Source organism: Rutilus rutilus (genome assembly GCF_951802725.1).
Source record: "Rutilus rutilus genome assembly, chromosome: 22".
NCBI classification, from domain to species: Eukaryota; Metazoa; Chordata; class Actinopteri; order Cypriniformes; family Leuciscidae; genus Rutilus; species Rutilus rutilus.
In genome coordinates, this window is record NC_140227.1 from 26,813,334 (window position 1) to 26,836,540 (window position 23,207).

The 23,207-nt window shown below is 35.3% G+C and overlaps 4 protein-coding genes across 5 annotated transcripts; 1 reads left to right on the plus strand and 3 right to left on the minus strand.

Annotated features, from left to right (window-relative positions):
- Nucleotides 1-9,625: 9,625 nt before the first annotated feature.
- setmar (SET domain and mariner transposase fusion gene) lies at nt 9,626-11,474 on the minus strand. Of its 2 annotated transcripts, XM_084394499.1 has the most exons (3): nt 11,260-11,474; nt 10,815-10,851; nt 9,633-10,746 (listed from the first exon to the last, which is right to left on the minus strand). In XM_084394499.1, exons 2-3 carry the CDS (start codon nt 10,845-10,847, stop codon nt 9,952-9,954), a joined length of 828 nt encoding a protein of 275 aa, XP_084250625.1. In that variant the 5' UTR covers nt 10,848-10,851; nt 11,260-11,474; the 3' UTR covers nt 9,633-9,951. The 2 variants fall into 2 exon arrangements, with proteins under 2 accessions (XP_084250624.1, XP_084250625.1); XM_084394498.1 differs by lacking the exon at nt 10,815-10,851 and having other exon boundaries at nt 9,626-10,746.
- A 378-nt stretch (nt 11,475-11,852) lies between these two features.
- brk1 (BRICK1 subunit of SCAR/WAVE actin nucleating complex) lies at nt 11,853-14,545 on the minus strand. The gene is made up of 3 exons (XM_084395717.1): nt 14,333-14,545; nt 12,679-12,761; nt 11,853-12,572 (listed from the first exon to the last, which is right to left on the minus strand). Exons 1-3 carry the CDS (start codon nt 14,448-14,450, stop codon nt 12,546-12,548), a joined length of 228 nt encoding a protein of 75 aa, XP_084251843.1. The 5' UTR covers nt 14,451-14,545; the 3' UTR covers nt 11,853-12,545.
- An 800-nt stretch (nt 14,546-15,345) lies between these two features.
- Nucleotides 15,346-16,349, plus strand: LOC311282119 (uncharacterized protein). Its single transcript, XM_084395716.1, has 3 exons — nt 15,346-15,636; nt 15,713-15,771; nt 15,878-16,349. The coding sequence occupies exons 1-3, from the start codon at nt 15,446-15,448 to the stop codon at nt 16,156-16,158; spliced, it is 531 nt and encodes a 176-aa protein (XP_084251842.1). The 5' UTR covers nt 15,346-15,445; the 3' UTR covers nt 16,159-16,349.
- Nucleotides 16,350-19,037: 2,688 nt separating this feature from the next.
- Nucleotides 19,038-21,799, minus strand: gpx1a (glutathione peroxidase 1a). The gene is made up of 2 exons (XM_084396019.1): nt 21,442-21,799; nt 19,038-19,684 (listed from the first exon to the last, which is right to left on the minus strand). The coding sequence occupies exons 1-2, from the start codon at nt 21,664-21,666 to the stop codon at nt 19,334-19,336; spliced, it is 576 nt and encodes a 191-aa protein (XP_084252145.1). The 5' UTR covers nt 21,667-21,799; the 3' UTR covers nt 19,038-19,333.
- Between the last annotated feature and the right edge of the window lie 1,408 nt (nt 21,800-23,207).

Consider the following 23,207-nt stretch of genomic DNA (forward strand, 5'->3'; position numbering starts at 1 on the left):
TGAGTAAGATGGGCCATGAGTGTGGGTGGGCTCAGGTCATTGTTATCATACAAAGTTGTGCGTCTTGCGTTGGGCTTTCACCTTATTCTCCACGTGTGTGTGTGTGTTTGTGTGGAGTGGAAGAGAGCATCGAGCGAGCCTTTGAGATGGAAATATATGCAGCTACAGCTGCTCGTTCCTTTGATCTGTTGATGAATGCAACAGTTAACACAAGAAAAACAACAATCATCTGTGGAGAGACACTATAAAATGTGACAGATGTCATTTAGTGTTTAAGATCACATATAGATTTGATGATGAAACTTTCAGAGTCAAGATCACAGTATATTTCCATCATACTAAAGGTTGACAATTACCTCAAGTACTAGTCGACACGGTAGGCTATCTTTACCATTAAAGAGAATTATATTCCTCTGAACAGCCACTGTTGCTGAGTGTTTGAACTGAATCCTGAAACACTTTTCAGTTGATTTGAATGGACAGCTTGTCTGCATTCGGGTCCTGAGGGTCTCGGAGGATCTCCAGCTAAGAGAGATCGTCGAGTATAATGAATCAGAAATTCACTGCTGTTCAGAATTTATTAGTAAAGTAATGAATGGTTGTTGTTGAATGGTTTGTAATTGTGCCATGCCGAAACAGGCTCAGGTAAAAATAACTAAAACCGCTGCTTTTTTGGAGATTGCTCTTTGGAGATGACTGGGGTCTTTTTCTGAGGGAAAATTAAACTCAGAGAAGCACGAATCTTCAGCTAACATGTCCATTTAAAGGGATAGTACACCCAAAAAATTAAAATTTTCATAATTTATTCACCTTCACGTCGTTCCAAACCCGTGAGACTTTCGTCCATCTTCGAACACAAATGAAGATCTTTTAAATGAAATCTGAGAGCTTTCTGTCCCTCCATTGACAGCTACACAACTGACACTTTGACGCTTCAAAAAGTTCATAAAGAGATCGTAAAAATAATCCATATAAATTGAGTGGTTCAGTGCACATTTTCTGAAGAGACTTGATCGCTTTATATGATAAACAGATTGAATTTAGGCTTTTATTCACATATAAACATTCATCGACTCACATATCAGTTATTGTAAACAGAAGCTCATGAGGTTCATTCTCGTGTTACGCAGCACGTTTGAGCTTCTGTAAGAACCAATGAGGTTCATTCTAGTGTTACGCAGCACGTTTGAGCTTCTGCAAGAACCAATGAGGTTCATTCTCATGTTACGCAGCACGTTTGAGCTTCAGCAAGAACCAATCAGGTTCATTCTCGTGTTACGCAGCACGTTTGAGCTTCAGCAAGAACCAATGAGGTTCATTCTCATGTTACGCAGCACGTTTGAGCTTCAGCAAGAACCAATCAGGTTCATTCTCGTGTTACGCAGCACGTTTGAGCTTCAGCAAGAACCAATGAGGTTCATTCTAGTGTTACGCAGCACGTTTGAGCTTCAGCAAGAACCAATCAGGTTCATTCTCATGTTACGCAGCACGTTTGAGCTTCAGCAAGAACCAATGAGGTTCATTCTAGTGTTACGCAGCACGTTTGAGCTTCTGCGAGAACCAATCAGGTTCATTCTCATGTTACGCAGCACGTTTGAGCTTCAGCAAGAACCAATCAGGTTCATTCTCGTGTTACGCAGCACGTTTGAGCTTCAGCAAGAACCAATAAGGTTCATTCTCATGTTACGCAGCAGGCTTGAGCTTCAGCAAGAACCAATGAGGATCATTCTCATGTTACGCAGCACGTTTGAGCTTCAGCAAGAACCAATGAGGTTAATTATAGTGTTACGCAGCACGTTTGAGCTTCTGCAAGAACCAGTGAGGTTCATTCTAGTGTTACGCAGCACGTTTGAGCTTCTGCAAGAACCAGTGAGGTTCATTCTAGTGTTACGCAGCACGTTTGAGCTTCTGTAAGAACCAGTGAGGTTCATTCTCGTGTTACGCAGCACGTTTGAGCTTCTGCAAGAACCAATTAGGTTCATTCTCATGTTACGCAGCACGTTTGAGCTTCTGCAAGAACCAATGAGGTTCATTCTCATGTTACGCAGCATGTTTGAGCTTCTGCAAGAACCAATGAGGTTCATTCTCGTGTTACGCAGCACGTTTGAGCTTCTGAAAGAACCAATAAGGTTCATTCTTGTGTTACACAGCACGTTTGAGCTTCTGCAAGAGGTTTGTTCTCGAGTGTCAAGCAGGTTCGGTTGAGCTTCTGTTTACGTTCGCTGATCAATGTTTATGTGTGAATAAAAGCCTAAATTCAATCTGTTCATCATATAAAGCGATCGAGTCTCTTCAGAAAATTGGGATTACATTTACATTTACATTTATTCATTTAGCTGACGCTTTTATCCAAAGCGACTTACAATTGCTATATATGTCAGAGGTCGCACGCCTCTGGAGCAACTAGGGGTTAATTGTCTTGCTCAGGGACACATTGGTGTCTCACAGTGGATTCGAACCCGGGTCTCTCACACCAAAGGCATGTGTCTTATCCATTGCGCCACACCACCCACCTTTGGATTAAACAGCTCGATTCATATTGATTAGTTTTACGATCTCTTTATGAACTTTTTGAAGCGTCAAAGTGGTAGTTGCGTAGCTGTCAATGGAGAGTACAGAAAGCTCTCAGAATTCATCAAAAATATCTTAATTTGTGTTCCGAAGATGAGAGAAAGTCTTATGGGTTTGGAACGACATGAGGGATGAGTAATTACTGACAGAATTATTTTTGTATAGGAGAAATATTTGAGATTTTATTTATGCGTGTCAACAAAAATGTCTGTAAAGAACATGGAGGAACAGCCTGGACCAGTTTACGATCTGTAAATTACGTGCTGGCTGCCAGGCAAAAATAAAATTAACCAGCCAATGAGGAGGAAACGGCCACTGTTTGTTGTGGATGATGCGATTAAGGCTCATAATGAGCTTAGAGGACGACAAACATCGAGGATGCCTTTTAAAATGACCCTACTACCAAACAGTATATTAATTACTGCAAAATGATATTGTTAAACAGCTTAAATCTGTTTCTTTTTTAAAAAAATGGAGGAAAGCGTATAAAGTGGTCTTAATCTAAAGCCTCGAAATATGTAATCATGGCTCTGGTCTGGATCTCATTAGGTTTCTTGGTCAGGATCAACATGAAATGTAATTCGTGAACTAATTGACTCCGTAATGTGATGCACTTTCAGGAAATTAGGGGGATGTGATTGTTTTCCATTGGGAATTGAACGGATGGTGAAAAGTGGACTAAAACACATTCCTTTTTATATATTTAAGATAGTTAGTTCACAATAAATTCAAGAATCAAGGGTCAGTTTTGAGTTCATGTTGACTTTATAGTCTTGATCTGAATCTTTGTCCCGATTTAGTCTTATTTACATAAGATACAGTCTATTTCCATCATACTAAAGGTTGACAATTACCTCAACTACTAGTTGACACGGTATCTTTACCATTAAAGAGAATTATATTCTTCTGAATAGCCACTGTTGCTGTCTGAACTGTCTGAACTGAATCCTGAAACATATAATTTCAGGTGATTTAAATGGACAGCTTGGTCTGCATTCAGGTCTCACAGGATCGTCAGCTAAGAATAAGAACAAATAAATCAGAAATTGAATCAAAGAATCCTGAAAATTTAGCCTTTCAGTTTCCACAAAAAAAAAGTAGGCTATATTAAGCAGCTTTTTCCCCACCAGCATTTTATTTAAGTTGCCAGCCACCGCCAGCATTTTGATCATTTTCACAAAACTTTCATGGCCCTCAGAATATTTATACGCATATTTGAAAATTCATATTTTTGTAACTTGGTGCATTCTTTTTTTTTTATCAACACTTGAATGGGAAATGTCATTTTTTTTAAAGCAACATTTTGAACAATAACCTGAGAAAATCGTGTTTTTGTCACAAGTGTGTGATCAAAACATTGATGGATTAGATTAGTCCATCAACACCCCCAAAGCTTTACAGTCCTATAGCCCGTCCTGGGTCGACATTTCATTTAGTAACATTAGGCAGTTTTGATTTAAATGCTATTTAACATTTGATGATTCTATCTCTTGTTTCTGCTTCTTCTTTCCCTGTGTTTGATCCGGAGATTCAGAACTCTTTCAGAATATGTGTAAAAGCGCCCCCCGTAAAACAGTGAAAACATGAGCCCCTTTCACACAGAGATTCCGGAAAATACACGGATAAAGTGACCCGGGATTTGACCCGGGTTCGTTTGATTTTGGTTCATTCACACTGGCAGTGATTTTCCGGAATCAGAGAGTGCGTTCACACCGGTTCACACACAACCCGTAAAAATCCCGTAAAGACACGTGACATCGATGTGACTAGTAATGTCTCAGCAGCGTCTTAAGTTTGCTTATGAGCTGCGATTTCTCTCTCGAGAAACCACGCTTGTGCATTTTTTTCTCTGATTCGATCATAAACTTGCGCATTACGTACCGTTTCACAGCTGGCAAACGATCCCGGCTTCAGCGTCATCACTACGACGCGGCATTATTAGCCTACGGCATTATACATTATTATTTATTTTGTTCACACAGCGCGCGTTCCGGGACTGAACACGGCAATGTTACTAGGTCCCCAACCCGGCATCGATGCCGGCATCAATCCCGGGTCGTGTTTGCGTTCGAACAGAAGGCGTTCTGGCAATTTGCCGGGATCATCGCGCTGTGTGAAAGGGGCTATGGATAGACGGAAAATTCCATCAATGGCGGGGAAGCAATGTAGTCATAAAAGACGGAAAATTCTGATAGAGTAAAAAAAAATCAAATGACCACAAACTTTTGTTGATGTATGTGTAAAACAGCAGGCAGATTCTGATGTGGTTAGTTTCTGTACAGGCTACGTCACATCATCATCATCATCATCATCTTCATCGTCATCACACTGAAACCAGTGGGTGAAGAAATCTCTAATGTTGATATGATCAACACCATCTGGGACTTATAATTTCAGCCAGACTTGTTGACGTGACATGACCACTTACTGTAGATGACAGATGCACATGAACCTGTTCCACCCTACAGGACAAAGTTCTTCCTCACTAAAAATAAAAGACAATTATACAGTGATAATGGCTTTGGTTTTCTCAGAGGAAAAGGTCTTATTAAAAGAGCTACAGCATTACTCTAATTGGGTCTAGTGGCTTATTGCTCTGTGAGGCTGTATTTTCATTGATAAGCCACATTATTTTGTGTGGCTCTGGTTATATAATACAAATTACTGTATACATGCAAAATCACTTGCAACCAATAATAAATAGGCTACCACAATGTATCAGTTCACATGCTACAAAATGAATAAACATATGCTTGACAAACAATGTGATCCTAAAGATGGACATCTGCCTTTTCATAATCTAATTTCTGCACGCTCTTATGTGGTAACTATGGAAATGAATAATTTGTACTCATCTGAGATATGATATCTGAGGATGCAGTGCAAACAGACTCTTGAGAGAGAGAGAGAGAGAGAGAGAGAGAGAGAGAGAGAGAGAGAGAGAGAGAGAGAGAGAGAGAGAGAGAGAGAGAGAGAGAGAGAGAGAGAGAGAGAGAGAGAGAGAGAGAGAGAGAGAGAGAGAGAGAGAGAGAGAGAGAGATCCAATGGAAACCTTTTGAAATAAATAATTCTCATCGCTATTAATGTATTTGCTCGTTTTCCCCTCATCAAATCTTGCGCTGTGAGCTCTTACACAATACAACCAGCTGAGTTTAATGTCACTTTCTTTCTCCGTTCCGGATGGCAGGCTCTCCGAGGGTCTCATAATGGCCGATTAGCAGGTTTGAGCTGCTTCATTAAGTCACTATTAAGCACTGTGTAATTTGACTGTCACTAACGGCAGCGTGGAGGACAGGCGTAACTGATGAGAGAAACTAGACTCAATGCGCTTCTGCAAACCAAGAATTAGAGAACTCTGAACAGTGGAGGAACAGCAGGAAGAAGCTCAGATTGATTTGCTTTTAACAAAAAAAATATATACTTGATTAGAAGCTTATGAAGTTTCGTTCAGACTGTATTGCATGATCTAGCCTCACTCTCCAAGCACAAAAGGCATTTAAGATGGGAATAAAATTGATAATAATGAAGGGATGACTTTCGATAAGACTATAAAGAGCTTTTAGTCACGCTGTAAGTGTTTCTTGGTGCATCATGTGGAGGATGCATCATTTTGCCCTGGAGAACTGACGCTGAAAAGCATTTTTATTGATTTTTCACACATCAAAAGATATAGCTACTTTTATAAGTTGTTGGGAGTTGGCTAAATGTATTTTTTGTGCCAATTTATATGAAAATTATAGTCATATTTTACATTTTAAAGCCCAAAGATTTTTCACCAAGATGCCTCAGTGTTGTCCATGTTATGAACATAGTGTATACGCTATACTATAACACTCTAAAAGTCACATCCTTATCTGGGCCACTGGAATATTTCTCTTTTTCTCTCATGTTGCAGTGAAACTCTCCTGATAATGTTCTATGTAAAAATACAAGTCAACACTGGTTTAAACTCGGCTGCTCTGCACAACAGCAGTGTGGACAACATTAACCGAGTCTGGAGGGAACACTTGTTTAATAAAACACTGCCCTAGTTTCTCCAGAGGATCTCAAGCCAAAGAAGAAAAAAAACAGCCAATAAATATAAATGCATGTTTTTTTTTGGATCACAAGTTCACTAATATCCAGACTAGGTAAAATACGTTTTTAGTTACATACCACAATATATTACATTTTTAAATTCTGTCAAAACTTTAAATATTTATTCATTTTGTCAATCAATCAATGAATAATTATTGATTCATCAATATATATTGATGAATCAATAATATAGGCTTTTTTTTGTTTTTACAAATTTGTTGTTAGATTCAAGTAATGATATATACCCATAATAATTGTATGTATGTGTGTGTGTGTGTGTGTATGTATGTATTATATATACACACAGTATATATATATGTATATATATATATATATATATATACACAATGTTAATGCGAGTAATTGTGATTTTATATATATATACTGAATATGTGTGTGTGTGTGTGTGTGAGTGTGTGTGTGTGTGTGTGTGTGTGTGTGTGTATGTGTGCATAAAATCTTTATAATTTTGTTCATATTTTATGAAATATATTATTTTTATCAAACATAATTATTGTATTTTATACATTATGAGTATTGTTAATAGTTAATTGATTAATATGAATCATGAAACAATAACAATTTATGTTAATGCTATTAAATTACTTAACATTTGAATCTTTAATTATAAATAACAAATATGAATACATGTTAAAATATGTTCTAAAATAATACTAATAATAATAAATAAATAAATTATTTAGCTATTTGATTTTTTTCTCTATTTCCCAACTGTTCTTTTATCTGACAAACAGAATAAAGAAGCAAAGAGGTCAGAGGTTAAAGGAAGTGAAACTGGTGTCCCTTTCAAAGGTGCAATCAGTGCAGCTCTCTCTCTCTCTCTCTCTCTCTCTCTCTCTCTAAAATGTGACCTCATCATGAAAAAAACACCATAACATGTCCTCCCTTGTTAGTCAAACACTTGGTATACAACCTCAAGTTGCAAAGCTGACAGTAGCTAACGGAGCAGAGAACTACGAATTCCACTCTTCACCAATGGTTGCTAAACACTACAGCCTACACGCACCATCCAGTCGATATCACACATCCCGTTGCCATAGAGACCCAGGAATATCGGCTCACTCACAAAACCCAGTGACTCATGAGACAAAAACAGGATTCGGAGAGTTTGCCACAATCCTCACATTATCAGTGGATCGAAGTGCAAGGAAACACAATCACAACTCATTAACTATAAATACAGGGCTATAACCGCTAGACACGGTGTGTGTGTGTGTGTGTGTGTGTGTGTCCCTCATTAATCAGAGAAGAAGTCCATCAATACGAGTTTCATATTTGATCCTCACAATCAAAAACACTGGCTAACATCCTTGAGAAAATGTTTTGCATGTTTAGGGCATCATACACTGAGAAAGGGACTTAAATATTAATAATAGATGATAATAATTTGCAATATTATTTATTATTTCAATAGCCATTACTCCAGTCTTCATGATTATTTAGAAATCATTCTAATCATTCTAATATGCTGATTTGATACAAAGTTATTATCAATGTTGGAAACAGTTGTGCTGCTTAATATTTTTTCATAACCTGTGAAATTTTTTTTAGGATTCATTGATGAAAAAAAAAAAATGTTAAAAAGAACAGCATTTAATCAAAATAGAAATATTTTCTAACAATATACATCTTTAAAAATTTTTTACTATTATTATAATTTTAACATACTATTATTATATTATTATTTTACTTTTTTAGAGCAATTTAATACATCCTTGCTGAATAAAAGTACTAATATATATGTGTGTGTGTGTGTGTGTAAATAGAATTTATCAAATTTTTGCAATGTATTAATTATTAATAAAAATATATATTTGTATTAATATTTATATAATAACATATTTATGAAAAAATAAAAAAAGTACTTGCTTGTTTTCAGAAACATCTATTGACTGAGATTTCTACCAATGGCGATGTAACCAAACATACTTGATGAGTAAAGTGTCACTGATAAAGATGGAATCTATCTGCTTCTACCCAGAATGCCTTGCGCTTTGCTCTGGTTTTTGGGTCTCTGTGCTAATTAACCCAGATGTGGATATTAATATTGCGGTGGTGATGGAAGCGAGGCTGGAGTGGGGCAGATTTAAGGGTGGCGTCAGAGTGAAGTGGGTCACTCCCACCCGTGTGTGTGACAGCCGTTACTATATTAAAACACCCATGGGCCCTTTTTAATTGCTCATTACCCTAAAGGATACCATGAGAAACCCAGACTGCTCTTAAAGGAGACAAAACACAAGATGCCGCTGTGATAAAGTGATAGAGTTCGGGACATTCAACATTCCATTTGTTAACATTAGTCAGTGCATTAGATATCATGATCATGATTTGATTTATATTAATATTTTTAATTAGCTTTTATTTTTTACATTTTCAGTTTTCATTTTAGTTAAAGTTTTAGTAATTTGTCACTAAAACTATATTTTTACTATATTTTATATATAGTAAAAATATATATACTGGTAAAATATATAATAGTATTTTATATAAAATATATTTATATTAAAATATATTAAAATAAAATATATTTATATAAAATATACTAGTAAAATATATAATACTATTTTATATACTATATATAATTTTATTTTATATATATATATATATATATATATAATTTAGATTTAAATTATTTATTTCCATTTAAGTCATTTTAGAACTTAAACTTACATATTTGGGCAATGTTTCTAATTTTCATTTAATTTTTTTTTAACAATAATGACACTGATCAAGAACTAACAATTAATTTTTTTTACAGCATTTATTAATCTAGGTTAATGTACAAGTTTGTAAAAAACAAAACAAAACAAAATCTTAACTTAAAACTTTTTTTTATACAACTTGAAATGTTAAAATTAGCAAGTAAATTAACACGACCTTAGATTAACAAGTGCTGTAAAATATTTTTTCATCATTAAGTGTCTTAAACTAATGCAAACTAACTGAAACTTCTTATAAAGCGTCTCAGAATTTCCTTATTTATTGCTAAATGTACACCCAAACGGGTCTTTCTAACAATCAAGTACACATCAATCTTTTCACATCAAACGCACAGAAAGCATTTGCCCCCAAAATTCAACACTTTTACAAAATAAAAAATAATATTTGAATATAACTTCAAGTTTTAAACATTAAATTAAGTTCTAAATCAGGGGTTTCCAACTCTGGCCCTCGAGATCCACTTTAAAGTTTAGTTCCAGTCAAACAGCTGAACAAGCTAAACAAGGTCTTCTGGATTACTTGGCATTAGAGTTTGATCAAGGTTGGAGCTAAAGACTGTTTTTAATGGAGAACTGTCAAATCTAATGGTAAAAATCCTGAGCAGTTTGAAGCCCCACAACGACACACTTTTCTCTGTGGTATTTTGTCACCATCAGGCCCTGTGTGAGTCCCGCTTGGTGTGTTATCCCATGTCAGCGTGTCTGTGCTGCTGTTCTGTCCTCCTGCATAGTCAAAAGTCAGCTCTTCGTGCCTTTCTATATCTCGATTGGCAAACAGAGCGAGTCTGGGCAGCAGCGAGTGCACTCGGACGGGCACCATGAGCAGGTTGGGCTGGCAGGAGTGGTTGATGAACCTCCCCACATTCCCTACAGCGACGGGGTCCACGAACGTCTGGGTGACGCCGTCCCCTCCGCTGTGCTCTTGAACAGCGATGATGTAGTTCATGTCTAGAGGAGTCTGGGAGAGCTGGCGGCGACGGGCCTCATGAGGCCCGATTATTTCCCCGGCGTACTCGCATACGAATCGGCCACAAGGGAGGCGCTCTAGAGCCTCCACCCCCAAACCCCTGTCCTCGGAGCTGAAAACACCCAGACGAACATCGACACCGTTTTGAACGACGCGGTTCCGGCAGGAGTCGCCACAGGCACATAAGGCATTGCACTCGAAAACGGGCCTGCTGTAGCCAGCGTCCTCTTGCTGTTGGTTCAGACGTCCCTCGCTGTCATACGTCTGGCCGAACCTCAAGCAGGGGCAGTTGTCGGCCAGGCAGGACCGGGTTCGACATGAGCAGCCGGGGAGGGTCACCGCACTAGGGTCAAGGTCACAGCCTGGTCCTTGTACATTCTCTGGCACATACTAAAGGATTGACTCAGATTAAAGAGCTAGTTCACCCAAAAATGAACATTTTGTCATCATTTACTCACCCTCATGTTGTTCCAAACCTGTATGAGTTTCATTCTTCTGTTGAACACAAAAACGTATGATGAAAAACGCTCCCTTTAACTTCCATAGTATTTTTTTTTCTACTACCTAAGTCGATGGGTGCCGTCAACTGTTACCAACATTTTTCAAAATATCTTCTTTTGTGTTCAACAGAAGAAAGAAACTCAAACTTGAAGGTGAGTAAGTAATGACAACATTTTCATTTTTGGGTGAACTATCCCTTTAAGACTTACTATGGAAATCAGTGTGAAAGTATAGGAAAGTGCTGGCATCTAGTGGCGGTGTGACAGAAGTGTTCATGTCGTGTAAATCTCTAATCTATATCGTCTTATGTGCTGTTTGAAACCACTATTAGACTGCAAAATTATGAAAATGTCAATATATCTATAAAGACTATACTGTAAGGAGAGTAAAATCAGTAATTACCTGAAATCTGGAAAAAGCCTCTTTGGGGACGCTGTTCTCTATCAAAACAGGAACATTCTCGATTCCGCCACTCAGATCCCGGCTGTATGATCGCATTATGTCCTTTTTTAAACATTTATGTCTGATTCTGATGTGAAAGAGAACATTATCAACTTGGGCCTTGATTATCAATATACGTCCATTTGAGAAACGGAAACGGAAATGCTACTAGACACGCATAAAAGCTCGGAGTTGATGCAATATAAAAGTCCAATCGTACGTTGAGTTTTTAGGATGTTATTGGTTATATCATATAACCAATAACATCCTAAAAACTAATATCAATTATTACGTTCATGCAGACGTTACTTTGAGGTGAATTTATGTAAAATTGTGGGGGTTTTACGGTAACAAATTGTATATCTGTAAACTGACAGACAGTGAGATGCTGTTGAATGCAGCTTTAAAACGTATTTGCGTTTTCTTATGTTGCGATTGCTAATTGTGGCATTAAATCAGTCATATATATGTGTGTATTAATGTTTAATATGTATATTTTAATTGTTAGAATATTGATATCAATGTCACTAATTATTAAAATAAACACAAACATGTCCATTTAACTTTTTTTATTTAATGTTTAACCACAAAAACACTGAGACAAAAAACTGTGTAACTGGAGAGAAGCACTAAACACTTTAAAACAGTCTGATTGGCACTTTAGTGCTTTCCATCCACTTCCACCTCTAACTGGCATTTCTCATGATATTTGTTGCATGATAAATGTACAGCAGGCAGCAATGTATTTTAAACACATACTTTTGTAATTTAACAAGATCAGAATAGACTCTGGTAAAACAAAGGAGGGTAAATAAAAAAAAAGGCATGATGTCTGTTTATCCATGGTGATTTCAATCTATATTTGCATGACCGTTATTATATTTTGCGTGGTGTCAAAGAAAGATAAACAGTTGTTAAAAGCAGGTCAGAACAACAGACATACATACAACATTGGGTTGTTTGCATGAACAAGCACCACAGAGACAGTAACATGTTGCCTGACAGATCAAAAAAAATAATAATAATAAATTGGAGGACCAGATACAGTATAACCTCACCATGAAATGAGGAAGAACAAACATCTGTTTATAGCATAGACATCATCACAATGGTCCCATACAGAAATTAACTGATCTACAACAGCCAACTAATAAAAATGTAGTTTGAATTATTAAAATGAAAGATAAAGACAGGGGGTGAGTGTTCGTAGACATCATCTTGACCTCGACGTCGAACCAAGACGATGTCTAAGTCAAGGTTTCCCCTTTTGTGACCTAAAGAGATGAAACAGAAAATAAATCAGGGGTTTTCAAAGATTTCAAAGAACTTAAAACAAGTTTTTTTTCTTCTAAAATCTATTCTAAAATCATAAAAACATACTCTGGCTTCAATGTACTCAATCCTCCTCTCCAAAGCAGTAAGCTTCTCATTCAAAGTGGCTAAACGGGACCTGCAGGACATATCTGAAGAGAAAAAGAGACACATTTCAGTATTAGGAAACATATGTGAACTGAATAGCAATAATTTCTTGTGACACAAAACATCTATGCCAAAAATAAGCAAAAATAAAAATTACAAAAGATTTCAATTATTAACTCTCTGATGGTGTTTGGTCATTTTTGAATGAAATATTTTATGGTTTTATTTTTTTATTTTATGTTTTACTTCATAGGAATGGTACAAAACTTGGGAAAGGTTTTGGCACTTGCTGTGTGAAGTTGTAAACACACACACAAATCATGGACATGATACGAAAAATGTTAGATGGTCCTGAAAAAAATAGTCACACTTGTATTGTGCACGGTCATAAATGACCACTTAGGAAATTAATGGGAGACAAATTTCATCTATTGGAAACGTTTGATACTGCACCCGTCCCAAACAAATTCTTACTGAAAGCAAATTTTTAGAGATATCAACCTCAAATTTGGAACAAAAGCTTTGATTTTCTCACAGTTTTAGAGTAAAATTTGCTTTGGAAAATAAATATATAATTTATATAAAAATTTAAAATGTCATTTTTGTGCATTTTTCAACTTTTTGCAAGTTCACTTTTTTAAACTTTTTTTTGCTTCAGCAATAATCTGCCAAGTGTTGTCTTTAAAAAGAAACCAAACTAAAGTCTGTGCTCAAAAGCATTCAAGATTTAAGATCATAATGTATGAAAATCCCATGCTCAAAAAGAAAATAAATGGACTAACTACTGCATAAATATAATTTAGTACCATAAAATCCACCAATAATACACACACACACACACACACACACACATATATATATATATATATATATATATATGTGTGTTATTTTATTTAAAAAATAAAGAAAAAACAATGAAAGAAATAAAAAAAAAATGATCAAACTAAAATATAGTACAATAATTTAATTGTAATAAAAAAACATGTCATGACTAATTTTTTGACTGTACCAGATGGTTTAACAAATTTCAAAATAGTATTATATATATACTGTATAATAACGTAAATAAGAATATATTTATAATATAAATAACTTATTTGTTCAATTGATGATTCATATTATTGAAATTGCACATACTGTACTGGCACTGAAACTGGATGGTTTATCAAAACAAACCAATATCTCTGCATTAGCTAACCTGTCCGGTTACCACAAGATTATAAAGATTTTAGATGTCTATATAGCCATTATATTTCTGTATATCAATGAGCTAAATCATCATTTAAAGGCAATGTTTAATATAAAGTTGCAAACTTGAAACATGGACGACAAGACCAACATCAGACCAACCCAACGCCCTACATGTTTTTCCTGTTCATTACACTATTGGTATACTATTGTATCTAACAAACCACGTCTACCAAATATATACACAACAATTATGATATTATTTGTTCCTAAACGACATTAAACACAAAACAACTGAATTAACCCCCATATTTCCACACATAAAGCAGTCGAATGACCCACTTCTCCCGATTAGCATGCTAGCGCGAAGAAATGGCGTAATAAATTAAGCAAAATTAAACGACACGCCACAGCTTCTCCATCTTACCGAAGGAATTGAGGAAATCGGCTATTTTCTTAATGCTGCTGGTGATCACTTCGATATATTCACGGTTCGCCCAGTCTTGGTGAATTTCCCTTTGCACTGGATCCTCCTGTCCGGCCATCGTGAGCTAGTTAGCGTTAGCGTTAGCCGCTGTCTGTTTGTGTGAGAGGAAGCAGCAGCGCCCCCTCATGGACAAACAGCGAATCACACTTCATTCTGGAGATTACGGGGAAGAGAACGGAGGGATCAAATCAAACACAAACAAGCGATTTGTTGCACTTGAATTTTGTTATTATATGACAATTGCTTCAATAAAATACGAATAAGTACATTACAGACATTGAAAATGAAAGTAAATAGATTATATATGTATTAGAAGATAATAGACCTATATTTAATAATAAAATATACATTTAATATAATATATAAGCATATACTAAGCTATATAAAGATATAATAGGAAAAATAAACAAGCTACAATTCACAATTAGGCCTATAAGCTATTTATATGATTTTATATATACATAATTGTGTTTATGGCTTGACTAAAATCTCTTGAACTCAGTATTAATGCGTGATATTCTTAACACTTTAGAATGCAGCCAGCTTGTGCGAACGGAATAAACGGAAAATACAAAAAAAACACATAAATAATAACATTCTGGTGCACGTTATTAACAGACATTCAAGTCATTCAATATTCATAACGAATCAGGTTTCAGCCCTAAACAACGAAGTTTATCTGGACGAAAACTTCCTATTCAGAGCTGGTAAATATCTATTAGAATCACCAATATAATTAGGCTATATATTATTTATAGTTACATTTTCGACTGATTTTTCAGTTACAGAGTGATTATGATGTTAATATTTAATGTCCAAAAACATTATATTATCATGATATCGTGTCCAATGCTAATATCTAATATCTAGGCTATTAAATGAAAGTATTGTTGTGAAAGTATTTTTGCCCTTTGACCTGTATTGTGCAGATCTACAGCTCACTAATAAGCACTATTGGTGTCACTTGCCAAAATAGTATTTTCAAGATGCATTTCTGTGAGCTGAATGTAATGTGTAACATATTGTGCTTAATTGTTTTAAATCAATGGAGGAATGTCAACTAAAGTAAGAAAATGTAGACGAAGCCTTGCGGCAGCTTTGGATCACGCAGTAGAAGAGGTTCCATGCGGCTCGTCGTCTCCAAACAGTGTCTCTTCTCAAAGCTGCAGCCTGGATAGAATATCACAGAATGACACATGTGTATTTGACCACTGGACAGAGAGGCCAGACTGCATGTGTTTTAGGTGCGTATACTGTTTTATCAGTGATAAATGCTGCAGTTGTCCTGGTTATCATGTATAATTAGGCCGTTTTCTATAGGAAGGAAGACTTTCTGTGGTGCACACGTTCAGTACTGCGAGATCTGCATGGGCTTCTCGGTCAGTGATGGCGCCAAGGGTCCTTTTATCATCATCAAAATCACGTCAGGTGTGACACTTGCCAGTCATGTCAACTCTTATGAATAATATCATCCTCTATTTTCAGACATACTGACCTTGGAGGATCTTGTGGCCAAGCTGGAGTTTGAAAATGAGCTGAACCGCGTCTGCAGTAGATCCTTGCAGAGTAAAAACCCAGAATCCTCTTTATGCCAAAGAGAAGGAGCAACTGATATGGAAGAGGAGAGTACAGACCGCTGGGTTAACGATAGTAATGAGGAATATTCCTTCTTGCTGGACACGATTCTTGAGATTGAGCGGGACAGTGACTTCACTGCTGACTGTGATGTCAGTTCTTTGGAGCTGGACTTACAGTTATCACCATAGTCTGATGCTCTTAAGCATATTTATGTTATGCTTTTTCTGTTCAGAGGGAATTGGGTCATTTTCTAAAGAAAATTTGTGCTTTAAACATGCTTTGGGTAGTCAGAAAGTTTTATGCATTTCATAATGTATATAGCACAGATTTCATATGCATGTCATCCTCAATTACTCCTTGTTTAGATTAATTTATTTCTGCACTAGAATCAATATCTCAAAAAAACATTAATAATGATTCCATTCTAAAGGACACATTGATCTATTCAGTTTTCTTTCTTTCATTGTTATTTTTTTGTTTAATATATATATATATATATATATATATATATATATATATATATATATATATATAAACTCTAAATAAAATACTCATGGGTCATTGGCAGTAAAAATATTATTTTTGTTCAGAATGGTACAAATATCATTAATCTATAAAGTTTTAATTTAAATTTAATGTCTTGTTATAATATCTATATAGTTATAATAGTAAATAAAATACTAATAGTCATTGGTGGTAAAAAGTATTACTTTGTTTAGAATTGTAGAAATAATACCATTGATACAGTTTGAATTTATTTTTATAATTTTTTTGTTATAATATCTGTATATTTATAACACCAAACAAAATACTCATGGTCATTGGTGGTAAAAAAATAAATAATATTTTTGTTTAGAATGGTAGAAATATTATATGACTATTAATCTATAGCCTACAGTTTTAATTTGTATTTTATTTTTCTGTTATGCTATCTATATACTACTATGATATACTATGTATAACACAAAATAAAATACTCGGGTCATGGGCATTGGCGGTAAAAATATTATTCTTGTTTAGAATGAAATATTACTATTGATCTATTTATTTGTATTAAATAAAATACTCATGGGTCATTAGCAGAAAAAATTTTTTTTTGTTTAGAATGGTAGACATATTTCTGTTGATTTTCATTTTTAATTATAATATCTAAAGTCATGTGAAAAAGAAAGGACACCCTTTTGAATTCTATGGTTTTACGTATCAGGGCATAATAATAAAAAATTTGCAGGTAAATACAACCTCAGATGAACCGTGTCATTTATTTAACAAAAATAAAGCCAAAACGGAGAAGCCATTGGTGACAAACTAAGTACACATATATGATTCAGTATTTCAGTTGCTTGTAGAACTTTAGCAGCAATAACTTTGAAGTAATAGTTTTCTGTATGATTTTTCAGTCTCTCATATCGTTCTGGAGGAATTTTTGCCCGCTCTTCTTTACAATGTTGCTTCAGTTCAATGAGGTTTGCGGGCATTTGTTCATGTACAGTTCTCTCAAGGTCCCGCCACAGCATTTCAGTCGGGTTGAGGTCTGGACTTCGGGTTGAGGCCATTGCAACACCTTGAATCTTTTCCAGCCATTCTCTAATTGCTAGTGTGCTTGGGATCATTGACCCAATTTTGGCCAAGCTTTAGCTGTCGGGACAGATGGCTTCACATTTGACTACTTGGTAATACAGAGGAGTTCATGTTCGACTCAAAGACTGCAAGATGCCCATTTTCTTGTGGCTGCAAAACAAGGCCAACTCATCATCCCTCCACCACAGTGCTTGAACGTTGGTTTGAGGTGTTTGTGCTGAAATGCTGTGTTTGCTTTTCTTCAAATGTGGCGCTGTGCATTAAGGACAAACATCTCCACTTTGGTCTCGTCTGTCCAGAAGACGTTGTTTCAGAAGTCTTGTGGTTTGTTCAAACCTAAGCTGTGCTGCCATGTTCCTTTAGAGAGAAGAGGCTTTCTCCTGGCAACCCTTCCAAACCAGCTGTAGCCTACTTGTCCAGTATTTTTCTGATTGTATTGTCACTTTAACATGTTAACTGAGGCCTGTAGAGTCTGAGGTGTAGCTCTTGGTTTTTTTTTGCGATTTCTGGGAGCATTGCACGTTCTGACCCTGGGGTGAATTTGCTGGAACATCCACTCCTGGGAAGATTGGCAACTGTCTTGAATGTTTTCCACTTGTGAATTATCTTCCTCACTGTAGAATGATGGACTTCAAATAGTTTGGAAATGGCCATATAACCCTTCCCAGATTGATGGGCAGCAACAATTGCTTCTCTAAGATCATTGATCTTTCCACCTTGGCATTGTGTTAACACACACCTGAAGGCTCCTGACAAGAAAACTGCCAAAACTCCTGCTTTTATAGAGTTGATCACACTTGCAGAGTTCCTGACTGCTACTTACTCTCTTAATCCCTATGGAAGCAGAAAGGCTGTACTTAGTTTGTCACCCATGGCTTCTCCATTTTGGACTAGTTTTTGTTAAATTAAAGAAGACATGGTGCAATATGTTATGTGTTGCTGTTCATCTGAGGTTGTATTTACCTAATTTTAAGGCCTGCCAAGGACCAGATGATTTTTTTTATTATGTCCTGATACATAAAACCATAGAGTTCAATAGGTTGTCCTTTCTTTTTTACACGACTATATACTCAAAATTGTTGCAGATTTTGCCTATAAAAATTCTAAATAGCAATGAAAATACTGTATCATTCTGATTAGGTGAATGTCTAGATTCCACAGAAGCATGATATTACGATACTTCAGTGTTATACTGCGTGGACAGTCATTTTCAGTGTTTATGCTTGGTCATGCTGACACTGTGCAATCTAAACTGGATTCAGTTTTATGCTGATCATTAAAACCAGTTTTAATAGTTAAAGAATTCATTGAGCATTTTAACACTCATAGCTCTGAACTTTTTAAAAAAGCAAAGAGGGGAATGTTATCTTGTGCGTGACTTAAAATGAAAGAAAAATGTGGAAGTGAAAATATGAGTTTGAGGTTTGTCATTTGATCTGCTTCTGTTTTTTTCAGTGTGAAACTGTGAAATAAGGAACAATGTGAATTGTTTTATTTTTTTTATTATTTTTTTTGTTAAAAGTTGAAAGATAAAACCTGAGCCGTGCAGTTCATGAATAAAATACAACTATTATAATCAACATTTACAGTTACATCAGAAACTTCCCTCAGAAAGGTTTAGGAAGCATCTTCATTAAGTAAACAGTCGAAAAAACAGGCGCACTTTAATCTTGTCTGCACACACAGTCAGCACATATCAAACAACAGAAGCAATGGCTACATGAGATACGCAATGGACGGTTTATCTTGCGCGGCCAAACACGAGGAGGCCTGCTGCCAGGTTTACTTCGTCCTCTTGAGAAGCTCTTTGATATCTGCTTCGATGTCGCTGGTGAGGAACCTTCTGCTGTAGCGCTTGAACGGTTCCCCGTCCGGGCCGATGAGAAACTTCTCAAAGTTCCAGGAGACGTCATTCCTGCTCACGGGACTCCATAGGATCAATTTGGGATCACCCATCAGGGACACAGCGTCGTCACTGGGCTGAGGGAGCTTCTCCTTCAGGAACACAAACAGAGGGTGGGCGTTCTCACCGTTCACTTCCATCTTCTCCAAAAGCTGGAATTTGGGCTCGAAGCCATTTCCCGGACGGACATACTTCAGAGACTGCAGGATTTCATCATTCTTGCAGTTCTCCTGTTAAGCAATCAAAATTGCACAATATGTTATGCAATAAATCAGATATCGGCATATGAGCATGAAATCAGTTGAACAAGCAAATAAATCAAAAATGAACAAAGCTTCACTGATAGCGATATAGAGGTCAGCATATAATCTTTTTTTATCAAAGCAAACCGCTGAAAGCTTTCCAGATGTACAGACATCCTAGAACAAAATGAATATCTATCTATCTATATATATTTTTAAAGATATTACAAAAACCTGTAATAAACAAAAAAATATATATATTACATAGTTAATTTATTTTAAAGTATTTCAAATATTACAAATATTTACTACATATAATGAGTGTAGTGTATAACGATAATTATTTCTATATAATTTATTATATAAAAAAAAAAATATATATATATATATATATATATATATATATATATATATATATATATATATATATATATATATAACTACTATAACTATATATAACTTAATGCCTTAATTTAAAAAATTAGGGAAAATCCAACCTTTAAGGACACCAATTTTCTTTGTGAATGAATAATGTATCGTAAATAAATAAATGTTCTTCCTTAAAATACAGGGTGCATAAGTTTGGACACCCCTATGTTAAATTCCCATAGAGGCAGGCAGATTTGTCTTTTTAAGTATTTTTTTTATTTTTATTTTTAGGATACTATGCATCCTGATAAAGTTCCCTTGGCCTTTGGAATTAAAATAGCCCCACATCATCACATAGCCTTCACCATACCTAGAGATTGGCATGGAGTACTTTCCATAAGATCATCTCTCAATGCAAATCAAACTAGCTATTAGGCTAACTGAAATAAAACCATGCCAATCTCTAGGTATGGTGAAGGGTGTGTGATGATGTGGGGCTATTTTAACTCCAAAGGCCAAGGGAACTTTATCAGGATGCATAGTATCATAAACAAAAAAAAACAAAAAAAACTTAAAAATAAAAATCTGCCTGCCTCTATGGGAATTTAACATAGGGGTGTACTCACTTATGCACCCTGTATTTTAAGGAAGAACATTTATTTATTTACGATACATTATTCATTCACAAAGAAAATTGGTGTCCTTAAAGGTTGGATTTTTCCTTATTTTTTAAATTAAGGCATTAAGTTCAATTTCCAAAAGATGATTTTTTATTCCTCTTTTTAGTCAACTTTAGCATGGGTGTCTAAACTTATGCATAGCACTGTGTATATATATATATATATATATATATATATATATATATATTAGCACTGTAAAAAAAAAAATATATATATATATATATATAATTTTTTTTTTTTTTTTTTTTTTTTTTTTTAGGGGTGTAACGTCATGATTTGATACATATCACGATACTGAAGTCCTGATAAGATATCATGGCGATTCTCCTAGACATATGGTAAAAGGTTAATACATTTTTTACTGTTGATTAAAATGATTAATTTGATTTTAAATCGGGGGTGTAAATGAATAGGCTTGGACTTAGTGCTGGTAACCCAATGCACACCAGAATAAAAAATATTCATTTTTCTGAAGCTGAAAATTCACAATTATTTTAGACGAATATGCTTGCACTCTGTCACTGACTGGATATATTACAAATAATGTAAGCCACTTTTTACTGTAACATCAGACATTTGGCATTATCAGGACACACAAATATTCCCCCACTGCATTATTATACATTATATTCAACATTAGTAGTTTAATGTAGTACTGACACTAAAACTCTGAAAAATTAGTAACTGAAGTCTCACCTGATGTCCGAACTGGTTGCAGGGAGCGCCCAGAATCACCAGCCCCTGGTCAGCATAGCGGCTGTGGAGCTCGTTCATCTGGGTGTAATCCCTGACCGTTGTGCCTCAAAGCGAAGCCACATTTTCAATAAGCACAACTTTCCCTTTGAGAGACGAAAAATTCAGGAGGTCCCCTAACAAAAGTTTGGCGGACAGATCATAAAACTTCTTCACGGTGCCTGCCATGCTCGAACACGCCGTTTGCTCTTTAGTTTGAAGAGTAAATGCTGCTTGTTTTATATCAACAAACCTTGAGTTGAACCTTGAGAGGGGAGGGAACTGCGTCAAGGAAGTGCATGCTGTCTCGTGCTGCCAACCTACTATGGCAAGCCGTTTTAACTTTTATTCATTTCCCGGATATGAATTGTTGATATCAAGAATTACATTTTTGAGATCAACAATTTACTTTCTTGATATCAACAATTGAATTCTTGATATCAACAGTTGAATTCTTGATATCAAAAATGTAATTGTTAATATCTGTAATTATATTTTCACTAATGAAATGTCACCATAGGCTGCCATTCAAAATCAATTGTTGATATCAAGAATTGATTTCTTACTAGTAAAAATGCGAATTACTGATATCAAGAATTCAATTGTCACTAGTTGAAATGTCTATTCCTGATATCAACAATTGAATTGCTACTAGTAATTTTTTTTATTTTTGATATCTGAAAATGTATTTCTGATATCAATATAATTTCAGATATCTAAAATGGCTTTCTTACTAGTAACAATTAGCCTACATTCATGATATCAGATATCAGAAATGAACATTGTCGCTAGTGAAAATGGAATTATTGATATCAAAAATGAACATTGTTACACTGTAAAAAAATTCTAACCCTCCCAAATCAAACATTTCAAGTGACCGATAAGCGATAACATCTACATTTTTCAATTGGCTCAAGTGAAATTCTTGTTGCAATTTACATTGGCTCAATGAGAAATAATACGTCAGACTAATTGAAAAATTTTGATGTTATCGGTCACTTGAAATTTTTGACTTGGGGATGTAATTTTTTTTTTACAGTGTACTAGTAGCAATTCAATTGTTGATATCAAGAATAGACATTTCAACTAGTGACAATTGAATTCTTGATATCAAAAATAAATGTTTTTACTAGTTAGAATTGTATTTCTGATATGTGAAACTGGAATTTCAACTAGTAAGAAATCAATTCTTGATATCAACAATTCATTTTGAATGGCAGCCTATGGTGACATTTCACTAGTGAAAATACAGTTACAGATATCAAGAATTATAGTTTTTACTAGTTGAAATTCAATTGTTGATATCAAGAATTATCATTTTAACTGGTGAAAATTTAATTGTTTATATCAAGAATTAGCATTGTTACTAGTGGAAATGTAATTTCTGATATCAAAAATAGCCATTGTTACTAGTAGAAATCTAATTCCTGATATTAATAACTATCATTTTAACTAGTGAAAACTGAATTGTTGATATCAAGGATTCATATCCTGGAAATGAATAAAAGTTAAAACGGCTTGCCATAGGCCATCTTCGGTCAAACAATGACTCATCAGATCTCGGTTCCTTTAAGAATCGAACTTGTGAGAAGGTTCGGTTCAATGAGCCGGGGAGTCTCGAGACCGTTGAGAGTGATTCAGCCCGAGTGAACCAATAATTTAGTAGGCCTACAGTCCGGTTTTGAGAACCGATTCGATCGGTTCAATAAACCTATCCTACTATAATGAAC